The 19,956-nt window shown below is 39.4% G+C and overlaps 1 protein-coding gene across 1 annotated transcript in view; it reads right to left on the reverse strand.

Annotated features, from left to right (window-relative positions):
• LRRIQ1 (leucine rich repeats and IQ motif containing 1) overlaps positions 1–19,956 on the reverse strand; it is a 168,158-nt gene that overhangs the window by 110,195 nt on the left and 38,007 nt on the right. Inside the window, exons 12-13 of the mRNA XM_077807706.1 lie at positions 10,789–10,862; positions 7,585–7,678 (exon numbers count right to left, since the gene is read on the reverse strand). Coding sequence (XP_077663832.1) covers positions 7,585–7,678; positions 10,789–10,862 — 168 coding nt within the window. The remainder of the gene's footprint in view (positions 1–7,584; positions 7,679–10,788; positions 10,863–19,956) is intronic.

Below are 19,956 nucleotides of genomic sequence, written 5' to 3' on the forward strand. Positions count from 1 at the left end.
TATGCCAAGTTTCAAATCCGAGCAAATTTCTATGGCTGAGTTACATTATCCAAAACATAGATTGGCAAAAGTCTTTACAACAGCAGTGCTATTTGACGCAGATATAAAGATTACCCTGCACTCCCTGCTTGTTATGGCAAATGTAATACTGTCTAAAATATACTTGAAATAAAAGGATCATTTTAGATACACTGGCCTTGAGCTTGTAGTGAAGAGCCAATGTTGAATAATGATACATTTAAAAAGTGCCATATCAAGTTGATTAATGCTGGAAGTAGTGTATCTTAGAGCTATGGGATCTCAACACTGGTTTTTCCAGCTGGGTTTCTCCTGGTGAAGGGCTGAGTCAATATTTCATTTAGTGAAAACTTCCTGGTGAATATTCTGTCACTTAAGAGGCTCTATTAATCATTGCTGCAGTGAAACACACTCCCCTAGGAGCGCTCAGACTGATCCTAGGGTTTAATTTTTAAAAAGCAATTTCTTAGTACTTCAGTTTTGTCGGTGTTATCGCTGGCTGGACATGAAAGTAGGAAACCGATTGGAAAATTTTACAACTAATTCCTTTGTTGGTATCAAGGGGTTATGTAAAGTTCATTGGAACATATTGCCTGAAGTTATAGTTAATGCTGTATTCAACAAATCCATATTTTATACTGTCCCATCCTTTAAATCCTTGAGATAAATGAATCTCTTGTCCAATCATAAAGGCTCTATTGCGTCAAATGATCTAAGAGAGGAACCTGATGTATCAGTTCTTAAAGTTAATAGGAATTCAGAAGTAATTTCGTTTTCCTGAGTAATGTCTGAGGAAGAAATTAGTTCTATGAGACATCAGAAATTAAAAACAGTATAAACATAAATGTGAGCTTTACTAAAATGTCACATGCTGAAGAGTAATATTTAATAGTACTTGCATTCATTAACAGTAGTGTAAATACCTGTATGCATTAAATATAAACACATATTTACAGCTACTTCTGCTACTGTTTGAAAGCTTCAAATTCCAAAAAATGTGCACACATTTTTCCACTTGAATACTAATATGAAGTTTGCTAAAAGATCTCCTACTGCAGAAAATATACGTATATATTTTTCTCTCTTTATATACCACATGCAAAAAACAAAAAACCAACCCCCCCCCCCCCGAATTTATCACACCAATAAAGTAAAAATTGGCAAGTCACTGCATTAGGGAAGCTTGTGGTAATACTGGAGCATAAAGTTTTGTATTTAATTGGCTTGAAGTGATGCAAGGAACTGAGAGAAAAGTTTAAAAAAAAATGATTACAGAAATGAATGTCAATGAATGTCAAAGTAAATGTTGACTCAGACACTGAAATGATCATACTGAAGGTTACTATACACAGTTACATGGTACTGCACTTGAGGGACTATGGCTCGTGGGCAGCAAAAGTAGGAAATCACAAGAACATTACTAGCAGCATATTTCTGTGGTTTGGAAAGATTGGTCCCAGAGACTAGGAAAACAAAGAAAAAAAGAAGTTAAGAAATATTTCAATCTATGGTTCCAAGAGGGCTTATCAATGACAGTAATATTTTTTTAAATAATCAAAAAAAAACAACCCTCAAACACGGCTATATATTCCACCGCCTTGTGATATCACTTTTGATAAGCAACACAAGCGAGGCCAGGATCCAATTGCTAAGCTCTTTTAATTTTTTTTTAAAGTGTTCCTAGTCAAAATCATAATCAACTACATTACTCATATCTTATCTGAAAGTTCCCTTGTTATCTCAACCCAGAATACTGACATTTTTAATGGGCTTAATATCTCTTTTCTATCCTTAGAGCAATTCTATATAAGTAATACTTTCCCAAGTAAATACTACATGCCCTTATTTGGAAAGAACAGTTTAGATTGCTCTGGTCAATCTAAAGCTTCTCTGAATCAACTAAATGGCTCACTTAAAAAGTTCAGTAATAGGGACAGCTTATTGACCCAATAGTTTATTCTGCCCTATCATGTACAAGACAAAAGTTGGATTCCAGGCCTGCCATCTTCCTCTTGAAGCTACCAGGCCAGAAAATTATGTGAAAGAACTCTGGATCTTATGCAGGATCAGACTGGCTGCTCAGGAACCATCTGTCTAAAAAGGTTAAGGAAAAGATTTGGAAGGGGGAGTTTTTGGATTTATTTACCTGGCTCTTTAGGGAACAACAGATGGAGAAAGGGGGCAAAAAGAACAAAAAAAAAAAGATGAGAACAAATCCCGCAGACCTAAAGTGCTTCAAAATTTTAAGAACGATCTTTTGCAGTTATGCGAGCATAATTTGTGAGAGAGTCGTATTTCCTTGTTCAAGTACGAGGACTTAATGGCAAGGGCTTATGCTACATTATGGTGGGGTAACGCAGTTAAAAAGCATGACAGAGAATTTAGACAGAGGATGGCAAAGGAGACAATTACCCTGAGTTACAACAGACCAGGAACTTTGGCTGCAGTGCATGATTCCTTATCACCCCACCCAGCTGGCATTCATAGACATTTGTTTTCAAAATATCGATTTAAAATGAAGATGTGCTTTACATTTAACTATGGAAAATGTTTTTGCTCCCAATGCAAGTACAAACTTCACTATAGGTGATCTGGGGGTCAGCACAGTTCCCTCCCTTGTTATGGGGAAAAAAGGTGGTAGGAAAGGGGGTCAACAGGACTCACTGCTTCAGGAGATGCTACAGCGGGAGGAAGTAACCATGAGAAGGCTCCTTCTCCAAATTAAAATACAGGATTTATGGAATATTATTGGACCAATCCAAGAAAAAAAATGCAGCTTATTTATGGAATGGGTTTTCAGCCAGTTTTCAAATCCCAAATGAAGGAGTGAGATACAACTCCTTGGCAAAAAACTGAAAGTCCATTAAAGGCATCAAGCATATAGTGAGAGCAAACATCACCCCACATTATAGGGCCAGATCCTGCTGCCCACTCTGGCTGCTTCATATCCCACAAAGCATCCAGAAAGATGGCAGATCCAGCCCTTTAAAGATTCCCCAACTATAGAAGAATCCTGGGGTAGTACAGAGTTGTAATAGAGGCTTCCCAACAACCCTCCCAGACCACGGGATCTGGCCAGGGAAAATGTGCACAGTTGGTTGCCTGTATTCCTCAGCTGCTGGGATGGCCCTTAGTGTCCCTGAAGCTGCTCTGCTTTACACCTGAGACTGGCTCAATCTGAAGCCTGAGGTTTAATACCTTGCCTGCTTCTCTCCCCCGACCTGTTATACTGTGTACATCTTAGCCACAACTGAAGAACTAGTCCTACATACCATTGCATACAAAAGTCCTTAATCATCTATTAGTTTCTCAATATTTATACAAATGAAAACTACTTTTTAAGAAGCATTTCACAGCAATTACTCACTGGAAATATCATAAAAGTGTTCTATTGATATTATAACAGGGATTTCAGTAACTCCAAGAGATGGAACCTAGTAAACCTGCCAATTTAAATTGGTACACCATTTCAGAAAGAGAACAGAGATGAAATGGTAGGTATGCTGTGAAATATCTGAGTGACAAACGTGTGTGCCAGAACAGGTCAATGCTCACTCTTTTTATGAAGCAGTAAGTACTCTACTAAAACATCTTAATTTGTATATTTAACTTTATAAAGCTATAAAACATTTTAAGACATGTTCTTTAATTTTATTTGGAGTTGGGAAAGAATGCTATTTAGAGTGGAGAATAAGCTTGAAGTAACCACTGCCACACTTTGGCAAACTTATGAAAATATACAGCATTTTACTAAAAACTCAGAAATGTTGGGCTAAATTTTGGGGCCCTTGTTTGTGCAAAGTTTCCGTTGATATCAATAGGATTTTTCCTCAAATAAACAGTGCAGAATTCAGCCCATTTTTGCAGTTTTCCCCCTTAAGTGCTATTGTAAAGAGTGTGTATATATATACACACACACACACACACACACACACACACACTCACACATATCACAGTTCTCTTTCATTGTATATCTGTCCTGTTCCTACTTCATTCGTTTAGAAGTGTCATACTTGGTTGTTTGCAGGAGTGTATCTAAGACCAAAGAGTTGTGGGTGAGGAAAGCATGTTTTGTGTCAACAATTTTACAAGTGAAGAGAGACAGTTACTTGCTCACTTATATCTTCAATGACTCTTCAGAATCCTTCATTGTGAGGGAAAGAAGTCAGAAGGAAACAGAATGCCTCCATAAAAACCAACAATGAAATCATTAACTTTTTCCAATTCTTTTTATCCACACTCATTCCCTGTCACCCCCATCCAAGTTATAAATCCCTGAACACAAAAGGACTGCAGAATCCAGCAGCCAGGCCCACATTTTTGTATTGGGATAAGTCTGGGTTCCCCCCCGTCCCAAATTTAACTGTGATGGTGAAAACTGTTTTCCTTTTAAGCAGTGGAATTCAGAGTTGGAAGAGAAGGAAAGGGAGGACAAGGTGCTTGAGTCCAAAAACTGACAGGATCGGTCAGGATCTAACTTTAACCCAGCACCTTACACCCATACTAAGTGTCAGGGAAACAAATCTTCCCTCCGAAAACCTCTCCCAAAGCACCACAATGCTGCCTTTCACATGCACCATAGTAAATGTAAGTGTTCATTTGTAACTTGACAAGCACAAGTTGAGATTTTTAAATAATTTTAGAGTGGCTGGCATATTCCTGGTGTTGAAGCTCTATAAGGCTTACTGAAGCAAAGTAAATTTACAGATAATCCTATGAATGTTTCTGTCCTGCCCATCATTTTGGTACATGATGGTACTGACATGCTCCTTCATTTCTGTGCACCTCCACCTTTCTGTGCACACACAGAACTCTCCTCTTTCCTAACCACCTACATGCAGCACCACAATACTCATAGTTGTGAAGTCTCATTATAAGCTAGGCTGGCAGGGAAGCAGCTCCTGGTGCACAAGAAGCCTAGTGACTAATGCTGACAGTCAGTCTTCCACTGGACAGTGTAATCTGGGAGTTCCCTCTCGACAGACTAAGCCATGCTGACTTTTCTCTCTTTCTGCTCGTTCCAGTTTGTGGGTAGCGATTATTTAGATTAGGGAACTGGCTTCTCTTTCTTTCTGTTACTGATAGCAGTAATTTTGGTGGGTAGCTCCCCATAAAGCTGGGTACTTCCGATCAGCTGCACTCCCTCTTGCTGAGGAGCAAAGCAGAGCGTTTTGTTTTTTCCTATTCTCAAGGGAAGCGAAGGGGCTGAGCCTTTTTTTGCTACTTGAAGTCAACTCCCTTACCTTCCCCAAAACACAGTACTTGTGTGGCCTGGGTGCATGTCTGAATGTCTTAGCTATGTGCATGCTACTATAGGTGTGGGGTTGGTTGTCCAGGCATGTCAGTCAGGCTCTGGGCCCCAGCCAGGATGATAGCCCCATTGTGCTAAGTGCCATACAATCATGGAACAGGAAGGCAGTCCCTGTCCTAGAGAGCTCAGAAGCTAAGCTCACAACCAGAAACAACACATAGATGAAGCAGGTACAAAAGGATGATGGAATGATAACAGCAGAACTGTTTGCAAAGTAGAAGGTAGTCTCAGCTTGCCACCTGACTAGCCACTGTAATCTGGCAGTATTTTCTAGGGTTTTATTGAGTCATACTTTTATCATTATTGAGGCCTGCAGTAGGCATGCTCTCTGCAACAGTGGGTATGGTCTACATTGCAAAAAAACGTGTGTTCTTCACTCAAATTAGCTCACCCACATTAGCTAACTCAAGTTAAAATAGCATCAAAGACATGTCAACTTGGATTAGCAACTTGGGTTAAAGCTGGTTAATTCAAGCTGCTAACCCAAATTAAAAACTTTGTGCTGTGTCTTCACTGATATTTTAACCTGAGTTAGCTAACCTGAGTTAAGAACAAGCGTTTGTTAAGCGTTTGTTTTTGCAATGTACACCTACCCACAGGCAGGCTGCCCAGAATATTAACCATTATAGTTGGAAACTGGAAGACAGCCCCAAATCTGAGGTTAGTGAGTGATGCAAAATGCATCCCTCTATACAAAAAGGGGAAATGAATATCTCCCACAGCTGGCAAGCCCTGCACAGCTCTTCATAACTAATCTCACTGCCAGCTACTTACACGTCAGTCTCTGTTAAGGTTCCTCCCCCACTCTGAACTCTAGGGTACAGATGTGGGGACCTGCACGAAAAACCTCCTAAGCTTATCTTTACCAGCTTAGGTCAAAACTTCCCCAAGGTACAAAATATTTCACCCTTTGTCCTTCGATTGGCCGCTACCACCACCAAACTAATACTGGTTACTGGGGAAGAGCTGTTTGGACACGTCTTTCCCCACAAAATACTTCCCAAAACCTTGCACCCCACTTCCTGGACAGGGTTTGGTAAAAAGCCTCACCAATTTGCCGAGGTGACTACGGACCCAGACCCTTGGATCTTAAGAACAATGAACAATCCTCCCAACATTTGCACCTCCCCTTTCCTGGGAAATGTTGGATAAAAAGTCTCACCAATTTGCATAGGTGACCACAGACCCAAACCCTTGGATCTGAGAACAATGAAAAAGCATTCAGTTTTCTTATAAGAAGACTTTTAATAAAAATAGAAGTAAATAGAAATAAAGAAATCCCCCCTGTAAAATCAGGATGGTAGATACCTTACGGGGTAATTAGATTCAAAACATAGAGAACCCCTCTAGGCAAAACCTTAAGTTACAAAAAAGATACACAGACAGAAATAGTTATTCTATTCAGCACAGTTCTTTTCTCAACCATTTAAAGAAATCATAATCTAACACGTACCTAGCTAGATTACTTACTAAAAGTTCTAAGACTCCATTCCTGGTCTATCCCCGGCAAAGACAGAATATAGACAGACACACAGACCCTTTGTTTCTCTCCCTCCTCCCAGCTTTTGAAAGTATCTTGTCTCCTCATTGGTCATTTTGGTCAGGTGCCAGCGAGATTACCTTTAGCTTCTTAACCCTTTACAGGTGAGAGGAGCTTTCCCCTGGCCAGGAGGGATTTCAAAGGGGTTTACCCTTCCCTTTATATTTATGACAGTCTCTCTCTACATTTCCTGGATGTAACAAAGATTAATATTTACCACTACAAGTTTTCTCTGATCATAGAAGCTTAGGCCTTAGTCTTTTCCTAAAATTAGAATCTCTACAAGGATGATGACTCTCTGGATATTATTTCACAACAATATCTAACTTTAAAAAATGACCAGCATTTACACCAAAAAAAAATAATCAGATCACCTATAAAAATATCAACATTTGCAGATGTTGCAACAAGCCTAGATGCAGATGTTGCCACAAGCCTAAATGCAGCGTGTGCAGGAGAGCTGAGGGATAATTTTGGCCATTTGTTGGGTGGAGGTATTTATAATATTTAGATTTCAAAAATGATCAGATATAATATTCTGAATAATAAAATGTATAGTGTATTCATTGCAACCTCCAGATTTTTATAAAATTACTATTTAGCTAAACTTAAATATTAAGATTTATTTACCATCTGGTTATGTGTGAACTTTGGTTGATTTATATTTTGTTGAGCAATGGATATATTGTAAGGGTTAATTAATTGTTTATCTTACCTCCAACTTTTTTCTTGGAGAACTGGATTTCCACTGAGTGACAACTCAGTTAGTTTGTGACATCCACTAAACCATGTGATGACACTCTCAAGGTCTATATTACATTAGGGAAGAAAAAGTATATATAACATTGAATGATTAAGGTGAAACCATGTGTAAAAAGCAAAGAATTATAGTAAAGTAGTATCATTAACAAACTCTCAGTTACTGTGGATTCTGTTAGAAACAAAATGACAATTGTCCAAATTTTTTGTGAAAAAGTTTTCTCCAATTTCAACCAGCTCTAGTATAAAGTATATTCAAATAAAATTCAATTTAACAGAAATCATAAAATTGAGCAAAAGTATACAAATATTTCTGTTGTCTTGTAAAGTAGTCACCTGTTTGCCTGAATATGTTTGGAAATACCTGAAATATCTAGATAAATAGGTATTTGATAAAACATTATGCTATTACATTTTGAAAAACAGGTGAGGACAACAAGGCATCCCAAAACACAGAATGAGGATATATTCCTTCTTTACAGATTTCCTTCATCTAAAGAGCACTGTGACATTAAATTATGATCCTTTGCATTACAGCTGGAAATGCACGAATAACACTAACTACTACAAACAGAGCTGATGGTATACAATTCCAGCTTGAGTCTGTGGAATAGAAGCTACAACATATTCTTCATTGTTTCAAATATAGCAGTAATTCATGTCTAGGTTTTTTGTTCTTTAGCCACCAGTATGCAGATGGCACAGAGCTTTACCTATTTTTCACCATACAGTGGAGTCGTATCTTACATGGGGATTAGGTTCTAAAGTCAGTGCGTAAGGCGAAAATCACGTATAGTTAAAAAGAGAGAGACAGAAAAATGAAAGAATAAAAATGGGAGAAAGACGACTTCAACGTCATTATGCAAAAACCGGAGTGCCTCAGGATGGCAAGGAGCATTGTCTATGATCAGCAACGCTTTAAAGTCAAGTCCTTTCTCTTCAAGGTACCGCTTGACCTCCAGAATGAAACACTTGTGGAACCAATCCAGAAATAACGCTGCCATCACCCAAGCCTTTTAATTTGATTGCCAGAACACGGGCAGGAGATTTTTGTTCTTGCCTTGTAGGGCACAGGGATTTGCAGCTTTGTAGAGCAAGCCCGGCTTTATTAAATGCTCAGCTGCATTGCCACAAAACAACACAGTCTTTAGCTGCTTTGAAGCCAGGGGCTTGTCTTTCTGTTTTTGAAGTGTAAGTGCAGTTGGGCATTTTTTTTTTTCCAGAAGAGCCCAGTCTCGTCAGCATTAAAAACTTGTTCCGGAAGATAGCCCTTTTCTTCTATGATTTCCTTTAATTGTTCGGGGGAGGTTTTTGCTGCCTCTTCATTGGCAGATGCAGCTTCACCAGTAGTCTGCACCTTTTTGAGATTGAAGCGGTTCCTAAAACTGTTAAGCCAACGTTGGCTGGCTTTGAATTCCTTCTCATCAGAAGGCTGTCCCTCTTCGGCAGGAGGTTTGAACAGTGCATACAGGCTAAGAGCCTTTTCTTGCAACGTGTTGCCATCAATAGCCATGTGTTTCCGGTTCATGTCTTCCAGCCATAAGTTTAATGCCTTTTCAGTCTTCACTAAAGTCTTATCATGCACCTGGCTCATCACCTTAGCAGTTATTGGAGCACCTGATGCCACGGCTTGACGAATTTCTCTCTCTCGAATCTTGATGACACGGATGCTAGATTAGTTGCAGCCATATTTATGCGCCACACTGGAGACCAACATACATACCATCTCTCTATAAGGCCAATACAGCCAGTTTTTCCTTCAGCGTTGGAACAGCTTGCTGTTTCTTCGGTTGAGCACCAGATGAAGTAGTTGGCTTGCGTTTAGGGGCCATGTTGTACAAAAAATACAGATCTTTAAACACTAGAATCACACTCAGTGCGGCGAAATGCTCACCGGATCGGCGGGCAGTGATCGATCCATCGGGGGTTGATTTATCGCGTCTAGTCTAAACGCGATAAATTGACCCCCAAGCGCTCTCCCGTCAACTCCTGTACAGTTCTCCACCACAGCGAGTTACTGTTATTTTTTTTTTTTTTTGCTGAGCGTGTATAGTTGAATCCGTGTAAGTTAAATGCGTGTATGATGCAACTCCACTGTATATGACCTACCACTAAGATGCCCCAGTGCTTGGATGAGATCATCTCACGGATGAAGATCAGCTGGTTGAAAAAGAACTTGACAGAGATTATGCTGATGGAAAGAGGAAAGCAGTTTGATGAGTCTGCAGCCACAGTGCAATCTCCTTTGATTAAAAGTACACACCCTCAGTTGGTGAAGTCAGTATGTAGGTGAGCAGTACTCCCAGATTCCTCACTCTGATTCTAAATTCTCACATAGCAGCATCCACGAATAAAACAACTTCTAACAACTCTAGTTGGTTAGGAGACTCCATTACATGCTGGTTGCCTCAGTTACATAAAACCTTCCTCACCTCTCATCTGGACTACAGCAGTGCAAGCCATCAGACCTTGGATAACTTCAAGTAGTACAGCACACCACCAAGCATCTCCTTAGCAACACAGACTACTGTGTGCATGTCAAACATGTCCTCTGCTGCATACACTGGCTTCCCATAGAATTAATTAACCAAGTTCAAGGTCCTTATCTTTGAAGTGTTCAGCAGCCTAGGCCTAGCATATCTCAAAGATCACCAGAAGCCTTGGGATGAAGTCTGACCAACAAATGCTCCTGAAGAATAATTAATCTTCCTATCATAAGGGTAATGCTCTTCTGTGTGGAAGAAAAAGCTCTCTCAGGGGGCCCATCTGAGATGGCAGAATGAACTCACAAACTTCACCACCTTCTAATCCAAATGCAAGATGCAATTCTTCAACCCTTCTTTTACATAAACACATAGCAGCATGTACATTAAAAAAAAACAAAAACACAATTCTTCCCCTGGGGAGAGGATGAGAGACAGAACAAATCACATGTGACATATGTTAGCGACATCACTTAGTACACAACTGGAAGGTGCCCAGATACTACACTCATGAAGGTGGTGATAGAATAGAATAGCTCCTGTCATTTTAAGACCCCATTCCATATATTTTAATAAACAACTGAAATTTATAATATGCTGGTTGCCTGTATTCCTAAAAAAGGCCTTAAGGTAATTTTTTTAAAAAAAATATTGTTTAATTAATTTTACATACTCACCTGACAAGCAGTTGTTGCTGATATTAAGCTTTTCCAAAGATATACATGAAAATAGGGGTGCAAGCTGAGTCAAACTAGAAACAAAACAGAGAAAGTTATGTAAATAAAAAAGCAGCACTTCTCATTGAGACAGACATAGGGACAAGTATTGCTGAAATAAGTTTTGAAATACGATGTCAGGGATATATATATGTAATTTTGCTATTAGGGTTGTCAACTAATCGCAGTTAACTCACGCGATTAACTAAAAAAATTGCAATTAAAAAAATTAATCAGGATTAATTGCAGTTTTAATTGCACTGTTAAGCAATAGAATACCAAGTGAAATTTATTAAATATTTTGAATGGTTTTTTTTCCATATTTTCAAATATAGTGATTTCAATTACAACACAGAATACAAAACGTTCAGTGCTCACTTTATATTATTATTTTTATTACAAATAGTTGCACTCTAAAACTAACAAAATAAATACCATTTTTCAATTGACCTCAGACAAGTACTATAGTGCAATCTCTTTCTCGTGAAAGTGCAACTTACAAATGTAATTTTTTTTGTTACATAACTGCACTCAAAAAACAAACAATGCAAAAACTTTAGAGCCTACAAGTCCAATCAGTCCTATTTCTTGTTCAGACAATCACTAAGACAAACAAGTTTGTTTACATTTATGGGATGTAATGCTGCCTGCTTATTATTTGTAATGTCTCCTGAAAGTGAGAACAGGCCTTTGCATGGAACTTCTGTAGCCAGCATTGCAAGGTTTTTACGTGCCAGATATGCTAAACATTCATATGCCCCTTCATGCTTCCGCCACCAATCCAGAGCACATGCTTCCACGCTGATGATGCTCATTAAAAAAATAATGCGTTAATTCAATTTGTGACTGAACTCCTTGGGAGAGAATTGTATGTCTCCTGCTGTTTTACCTGCATTCTGCCATATATTTCACATTATATCAGTCTCGGATGATGACACAGCACGTTATTTGTTTTAAGAACACTTTCGTTGCAGATTTGACAAAATGCAAAGAAGGTACCAATGTGAGATTTCGAAAGATAGTGACAACACTCGATCCAAGGTTTAAGAATCTGAAGTGCCTTCCAAAATCTGAGAGGGACAAGGTGTGGAGCATGCTTTCACAAGTCTTAAAAGAGCAAAACTCAGATGTGGAAACTACAGAACCCAAACCACCAAAAAAGAAAACCATGCAGCTACACTGCCAGCTGTCTGCTACAGGCGGCGCCCCTCTCCCCCTTCCCCCACCGCAGCAGCTTCCATTGGCTGGGGGAGAGGGACAGAGATACCATCACTAGTCGCTAGGCAGAGTCAGCCATGGAGGGAGCATCACTCGTTGTCAGGCAGAGTCAGCCATGGTGGCATGAGGCCAAGGGAGCGAGGAAAAAGGGTGGGAAACGGGCTGGGAGGTGGTGTGAACACCATCTTCAGAGACATTATTGGCCTGCTGGGAGGAGTTGAGGACTGGCAATGACCCTAAGGTAAATTGAGTTTGAGACCCCTGATTTAGTCTAACCTTCTGTATAGCACAGGCCATAGAAGTCCCCAAAATAATTCCTAGAGCATATCTTTTAGAAAAAGCATCCAATCTTGATTTAAAAATGGTTAGTGATGGAGAATACATCGTGACCCTTGGTAAATTGCTCCAATGGTTAATTGCTGTCACCATTAAAAAATTATGCCTTATTTCCAGTCTGAATTTGTCTAGCTTCAAATTCCAGCCATTGGATTCTGTTTAAAATAGACAAATTATCTTTGGGCAGTAGAAAAAAGATCTCTGTTGCATTCAAGGCATTGTGATCCCTTGCCTGTTGAAGTCAATGACAAAACAAACTCCCATTGACTTCGATCTAAGCAGGATCAAATTCAGTGCAAACACACTGATCCTGCAACATGTTTTCACACCCAGTGTGTTTTTTTTTAAAGGAATTCTAATCAAAATGCCCCCTCAGAGCTCTCACTTATTAATACATATTAGTCTCTCTATTAAATGTGCATGTTATATGCATTTTTATACTACACTAACGACTGTAATTATGGTTGACAGTGTATTTCCATTGCAAACCACTGTCTTTTGGGAATTACAACATTTCCAGAAATCCTTAGTGGTAATTAACTATGATATTGGAGTTAATCAGTCATAAAAATACCTTTGGCTATAGAATTTTTCTGAATAGGACTGGATTTTATCAATTTCAGTAACCTTTTGTTGCAGATATTTATTTTGAGTGTCTAGTATTAGACAATGTTGTTAAGTATTCTCTGCCAGAATATTCAGGAAAAAAAGAAGGATAAATTTAGGGCAATAAAGGTGAAGTTTTGTGAGTAAAACACTGTATAATTTTTAAAGAATGTGAAAGAAATACAGGAACTTTATTTTAAGATAAGAATATACATTATAGCACATCAGTTAAATTTTAGTTCTTCAGTCCTCCTACCTGTTAAAACTTTCCTGGGTAAAGGCAGACATTCAACAGGATTTGGGACATTGTGTAATATTTGGTGAGCATATTCTAAAATTCATTTTTACACTGTTTTCTCCTGTTCAAGTCTTTTAAAAATCTTTTTTCTGACTGCAAGCCTCTCTAGCTGTCAGAGTCCTACTCCTGCTGCAACATTAAATGGGAGCAGAAAGCGGAAGCTATTGCTTGCTTTTTTGTGAATATCTTTTACTTGTGTGTCTTCTTTGTAATTTATATCTTTTTTATGCCGAGGGCTAGTGTGACAAGGTCAAGTGGTATTAAGTTTTCAGTAATGTCCTTTGTCTTTCTGGTTTGAATTTTCTTCAAAAAATAATTAACAAAGCCTGTCAGTCAAAGGAAAGCGATATACTGATGAGAAAGTTTTAAATCTCATAATAATCCCAGCAGAAAAAAGCAGAGCAGGAGTCAAATAGAATTGTCAATTCATCACAGAATAGCGCTACAACTACCAACATAATCAACACAGCATAAAAAAATAGTGCATCATTTTGTCTCGGAAACTGCTTTAAAATCAGCTTTCACTCCATAGCACCCAGACTAACTTTTGTTGATTCTGAGGTACCGGAGCCTGTGTCATGGATTTTCAAGATGCAGTAACACTGTTATGAGAAATAAAAATAGATGCACTATTTGTGTGTCAGTGGAAAAACTACTTTTGAAGTGATTTTTAAATGATATTGTTAACGTCCTGTAAAACCATATTAAATCGTTTTTAAAGACTATAATACAGGGATTGGCAACTTTTGGAACACGGACCACCAGGGTAAGCCCCCTGGCAGGCCGGGCCGGTTTGTTTACCTGCCACATCCGCAGGTTCAGCCGATCGCAGCTCCCGCTGGCCACGGTTCGCCGCTTCTTTTGCGGCCCCCATTGGACTTGACCGGCGAACCGCAGCCAGTGGGAGCCACGATCGGCCAAACCTGCGGATGCAACAGGAGTAAACAAACAGGCCTGGCCTGCCAGGGGGCTTACTCTGCTGGGCCACGTGTCAAAGGTTGCGGATCCCTGCTATAATGTTCCATAATTTTTTCAATCTCGTTGAAAAAAATATGATGGGCAGAGGATAAACTGGAGTAAGTGCAGTTCTTACTGTGAAATGTAATTCAAAAAGAAAAGGCATGTTTAGACACAACTAATATGAATTTTACTGACTCTAGATTTGATTTTCGGACTTTGAAACTATATTTTTACTTGTAAACTGCCCTCCATGTGACTTGACATGGGATGTGAAAGTCAGGTTGAGCTCTTTGTGGCTCACATGCACACATATTCATCAGTAATAAAGATTCTGCAATCAAAACTTGGTTCACAATTCTATTGATGATACATGAACCAGAAGAAAATCCATCTTTTTCTCTTAGCTGTAATGACTACAGAAATAACAGTGTTTAAAAGTCATAAAACATGTATTTTGGCAATATATGAGCAGCTTTGACTAACAGGTTGTGAGTCTATGAGTAGATATTTTTATGCAAAAAGATTTCTGACCAAAGCAGACTCTAATTTATAGGTTCATTTACTTTCCTCCCCACAGTACATTCCTTTCGATTTTAAAAACTAACAGTTGCCAACAGTCACAGTGCCATCTGTGATATTCAGGCCTTGTCCGTACAAAAACTTGAACCAGGTTAATTAAATGCGTGTTTTTTAACTGATTTAGCTAAACTAGTTCAAGTTTGTGCATAAACCCTTTAATTTTGGTTTAAGAGTGGCATATTGCAGTTTAGCTTGATCCCTTCTTTTTTTTCAGGTTTAAGATAAAGCAAAATATAAACTACTCTTTTAAAATGAAAGAATAGCATTTTCATTCAACAAACTGGCAATGGTTTAACTAAATACAATAACAGTGCATAGCACAACTGTGGATAAATTTTGATTTTTTTAATTGCAATAACTGAAAATATTCTTTAATTCAGGAAAACGTACTATGTGTTGATCATACCCATGCCACAAATACTCTCCACACTAGATTTCCTATTTTGGGGACCCAGTATTTTGCTATTTCAGTCTGCAGGGAAAGTTCTGTTCTGACTGACTAGCGTATAAAGAGTAATTCTATATCAGTCCTTGTACTTGGCATATCTCTGATAGAGTTTTCTGAGGTAGTGAGATACAGGAGGCTCTACAGAGCTAGTTGACCTCAGTGCAGCACCTGATATATCAGAGCATATGCACGCCTACAAGGATGTGTACCTGCTGTGTACCTTTTAAGGTCTAGGAAGCAATTTGAGTGAGTAGAGAAATGAGATGGAAACAAATAGTGTAAGGGAGGAGAAAACTGAGAAAAAAAGAGGAAAAACAGATTTTTCTTATTTCCCCAGAATCATGGCCCCTTGCTAGTCCCATACTGGTGGTGCTATCTAGAGCAAAGCCATGGTAGCTGAGTCATTGAAAAGTAGCAGAAGAGTTAAAATAATCAGAACTACATTAAAAAAAAAAGAGTAAAATCTATGAAGCAAAAGACAAAACAAAACCTCCTAAAGAGAAAATGGTTAGACTAAGCTGAGCTGGTCTAAAGTACTGAGCTGAAATGCCATGCCATGTAAAAGATTAAAATACTATAAAGCACTATAAGCTAAAAAGGAAAACTGCAGCAATTAGTTCTAGCACCCTGGATAGCTAAATGAATAGTTAGTAGGGCTGTCACGCGATTATAAAAATTAATCATGAGTAAACATGCAATTAATCGCATTGTTAAACAATAATAGAATACCATTTATTTAAATATTTTGGGTGTTTTCTATATTTTCAAATAAATTGATTACAACAGCAGGGATAGTGAACCGCTTGCAGGGAGCGGAGCTGCTCGAGGTGAATGACACGTTGCCGAGTGCAACCCCTGGGAGGGTCCCAGGAGCAGCAGGATGGAGCAACATTGGTGGGAGGGGCATGTGAATCTCTCCTGCCCGGTCCTCTCCTACCCCCAGCTGGTAGCCATGAGGGCCAGATGAAAGAACTTTTAAAAAAGTTTCTGTGGGCTGCAGTGGGGAGGTTCTCAGGCCGCAGATGGCCCGCGGGCAGGGACTTTGAGACCCCTGGAATAAATGATCACAAAGGTTCCGTCTGGATTCATAATCTATAAAGTTATACTCAGAAACATAATAGCTGGCTGAAAATTAGGCTAACAAAGTTTCATTGTAAAGCCTTTGTCAATTAAAAAGAAACTGTTATGATCCTAAGTCATTAACAGAGTACATGTATGGATATAAATATTAAAGACTTTTAATGAAAACCTTTCTGAAAATGAATTTTTCCACCTACTGGCCACATCCTGACTTCAGGGTTCTGTTTGTTCTGAAACATCTAATGTAATCTTAAAAGTCTAAGGCAAAGCAAGGAACACTTGTTCCCTTGAATGCCTCTCTCTAATTGGGTGTTTGTGATGTTCAGCTATCACACAGGGAACATAGCTAGGGAGGCCAGCTGCCCAGTTTTCAACCAGAAAGTCCGGTTGAAAAGGGGACCTGACAGTGTCCATTCAGATTACTGAAGACACCTGAAGTCCCGTTATTGTGAGTGAGGGAGGTGCCAAGTCATCACCTGTGCCAGTCCCTACTTAGCTGGGTCCTACCTGCGTCAGGCAGCTGCAGTTCCCAGCCCCGGCTCCGCAGGCAAGTCCATCCCAATAGAGGTGGGGGAGGTGAAGAGCAGCAAGCGACAAGGGGGACGGGGGAAAAAGAGGAGCAAATGGGTACGGGGCCTCAGGGGCAGGGCAGAGGCTGGTCCGCAGGGAGAAGGGGCAGGGAAGGAGAGGTTCTGGCACTCCTGCTGGAGTGTTATTAAATATTACAAAGTTGGCAACCCTAAACATAGCTTTTGACTAGTACATTCATATAGGCCCTTGTCATAAATATAAAGTGAAGGGTAAACACCTTTAAAATCCCTCCTGGCCACAGGAAAAATCCTTTTACCTGTAAAGGGTTAAGAAGCTCGCTGGCACCTGACCACAATGACCAATGAGGAGACAAGATACTTTCAAAAGCTGGGAGGAGGGAGAAAAACAAAGGGTCTGTCTGTGGGATGCTTTTGCCGGAGACCGAACAGGAATGGAGTCTTAGAATTTAGTAAGTAATCTAGCTAGATATGCGTTAGATTATGATTTCTTTAAATGGCTGAGAAATTAAGCTGTGCTGAATAGAATGGATATTCCTGTCTGTGTGTCTTTTTGTAACCTAAGGTTTTGCCTAGAGGGATTCTCTATGTTTTGAATCTAACTACCCTGTAAGGTGTTTACCATCCTGATTTTACAGAGGTGATTCTTTTTTTACTTTTTACTTCTATTAAAATCCTTCTTTTCAGAAACTGAATGCTTTTTCATTGTTCTTAAGATCCAAGGGTTTGGGTCTGTGGTCACCTATGCAAATTGGTGAGGATTTTTACCAAACCTTCCCCAAGAAGTGGGGTGCCAGGGTTGAGAGGATTTTGGGGGGAAAGACGTTTCCAAACAACGCTTTCCTAATAAATAAACCCAGATAAACGTTTGGTGGTGGCAGTGGAAGTCCAAGGACAAAGGGTAAAATAGTTTGTACCTTGGGGAAGTTTTAATCTAAGCTGGTAAAAGTAAGCTTAGGAGGTTTTCATGCAGGTCCCCATATCTGTACCCTAGAGTTCAGAGTGGGGAAGGAACCTTGACAGCCCTCATTCTGCACTATTAAAGTCAGTGGGAGATATGCTGTTGACTGCAGGGATCAAACCCACACTGAGTATGTATAGGTTTCAAAGTAGCAGCCGTGTTAGTCTGTATCTGCAAAAAGAAAAAAAGGAGTACTTGTGGCACCTTAGAGACTAACAAATTTATCTGAGCATAAGCTTTCGCAAGCTACAGCTCACTTCATCGGATGCATCTGATGAAGTGAGCTGTAGGTCACGAAAGCTTATGCTCAGATAAATTTGTTAGTCTCTAAGGTGCCACAAGTACTCCTTTTCTTTTTGCTGAGTATGTATGTATTACATAACGCAAAGCTCTGTGACCATCTCAGCTGTAGCACTGCAACACCACAAAAAACTTGGACTGCTGAAGGTATGTGAAAGAGATACTTGTTTTCAGTTATTTTGTCTTCAGATGCATTTACAATATGTAATGTTTAGCTCTATAACAATTCCCTGTTAACAAGTTGTGGATTTAAAACATTTTCTTTACGCTTTGAGGTTCAACTTTGAAAAATGATTTTTGGGAGCAATTTTTGATATCGATACGGACATAATATCTAGATCAACAAATCCTTACAAATTAGTTTGTGAAGAACTTTCTTTTTTTGTTTTGATTTTCCTTAACACTGTGCTTTATTTTTAAGGAGAATATAAATTCACAGTCTTACCGTTGCAGGGGCTTCCTGAAATCAGCAAAAAGGAAATGGCACTCAGTGCACACTCTTAAAAAGATTCACAAGATTGCATTGGCTGAAGGATTAAAGCAAAGAAACAGCTTTTCTTTCAACAGCTTACTCCATTACATTAATTCCTCCTATATAGAGCATCCAGTTATTTATGCCATAGCGACGCATATGGAGCTGCTTATAATGTACATAAAGTGAATGTAACAGAGTAGGCTACTGCAATACTAGGAATTTTGAGGCTTCTATCCTGCATTTAATGCTAACTTGTCTCTTTTGCCCCAAAGATTTGAGTTAAGGCACTGACACATGATGTGGTAGTTGTTCATGTCTGACTTATCATTCATATATTTGTTCTGTTGATGCTCTGACATATTACAGCGCTTCTTTCTCCACTACGGGAAGCATTTCACATTTCAGCCAACCACTAAAGCACAGCATGTCAGCAGGACTAGCAGAGAGAAGACACATGAAAGGGAATGAGGGTTTTAACAGAAAAAGATGGCAACTGAATGCGTGAATGAGTCAGAAAAAAAGAGATGGGGGAGAGGGGGAAAAAGCAGGGGACAGGAAACAGACAAGGACTCCATAAAATATAGAGAAGAGGAAAAGGCACTCAGGCTGGATCCACAAGGTATTTAGGCACTGAGATACTGAGCATCGCAAAACCTAATGTTTAGGCACCTAGAAAAATCACAGGAACGTATTGTATTCACCAAGCCTGAGTTAGACATCTAGGCTCCTATACAATAAATGGAGAGAGATAGGCACCTTGGAATACAATTCACAAAAGCCAGCATGCTAGGCAGGGAAATGACTAGAGGTACCCAATAGGAGATGCCAAAATCAAGGATGTGTCAAACTCCAGCCCTATAGGCAGGGAGATGCCTTAGTCCAGGTTGTAGGGAGGTGCCTCTCTTTGCTAGCGGTTCACAAAGAGGAACCCCTTTCTTGGAGTCAGGCAGCTTAGATGACTAAGCTGCTTCTTGTGAGAAAGAATGAGGCCAGAGCATCGCTCCACACAAAATAGCTAGAGACTCATCCAGGTTCAATTCTCCCCGTCCTGTAGGGTGCTATAACTACTGAGCTATGGGTCTGATATGGGGCTCTCTCAGTCTCTTCTACTGAAGTTGTTCCAGTTTGGATAAATAATTGAAGAATGATTGGAGCAGGAGAACTAGACCAAGGGTCCTCCCACCTCTGAGGTGAGTATCCTAACCACCAAGCTATAATCAGTCATTCTCTCACTCTGTGACTTTTTAAGTATTTAAAAACAGTGGAACAGCTTCAAATACTAAAGAGTCTTTGGAAGAGAGAGAAAATATGATTCTATAG

The sequence above is a fragment of the Eretmochelys imbricata genome, chromosome 1 (assembly GCF_965152235.1).
Source record: "Eretmochelys imbricata isolate rEreImb1 chromosome 1, rEreImb1.hap1, whole genome shotgun sequence".
Classification (NCBI taxonomy): domain Eukaryota; kingdom Metazoa; phylum Chordata; order Testudines; family Cheloniidae; genus Eretmochelys; species Eretmochelys imbricata.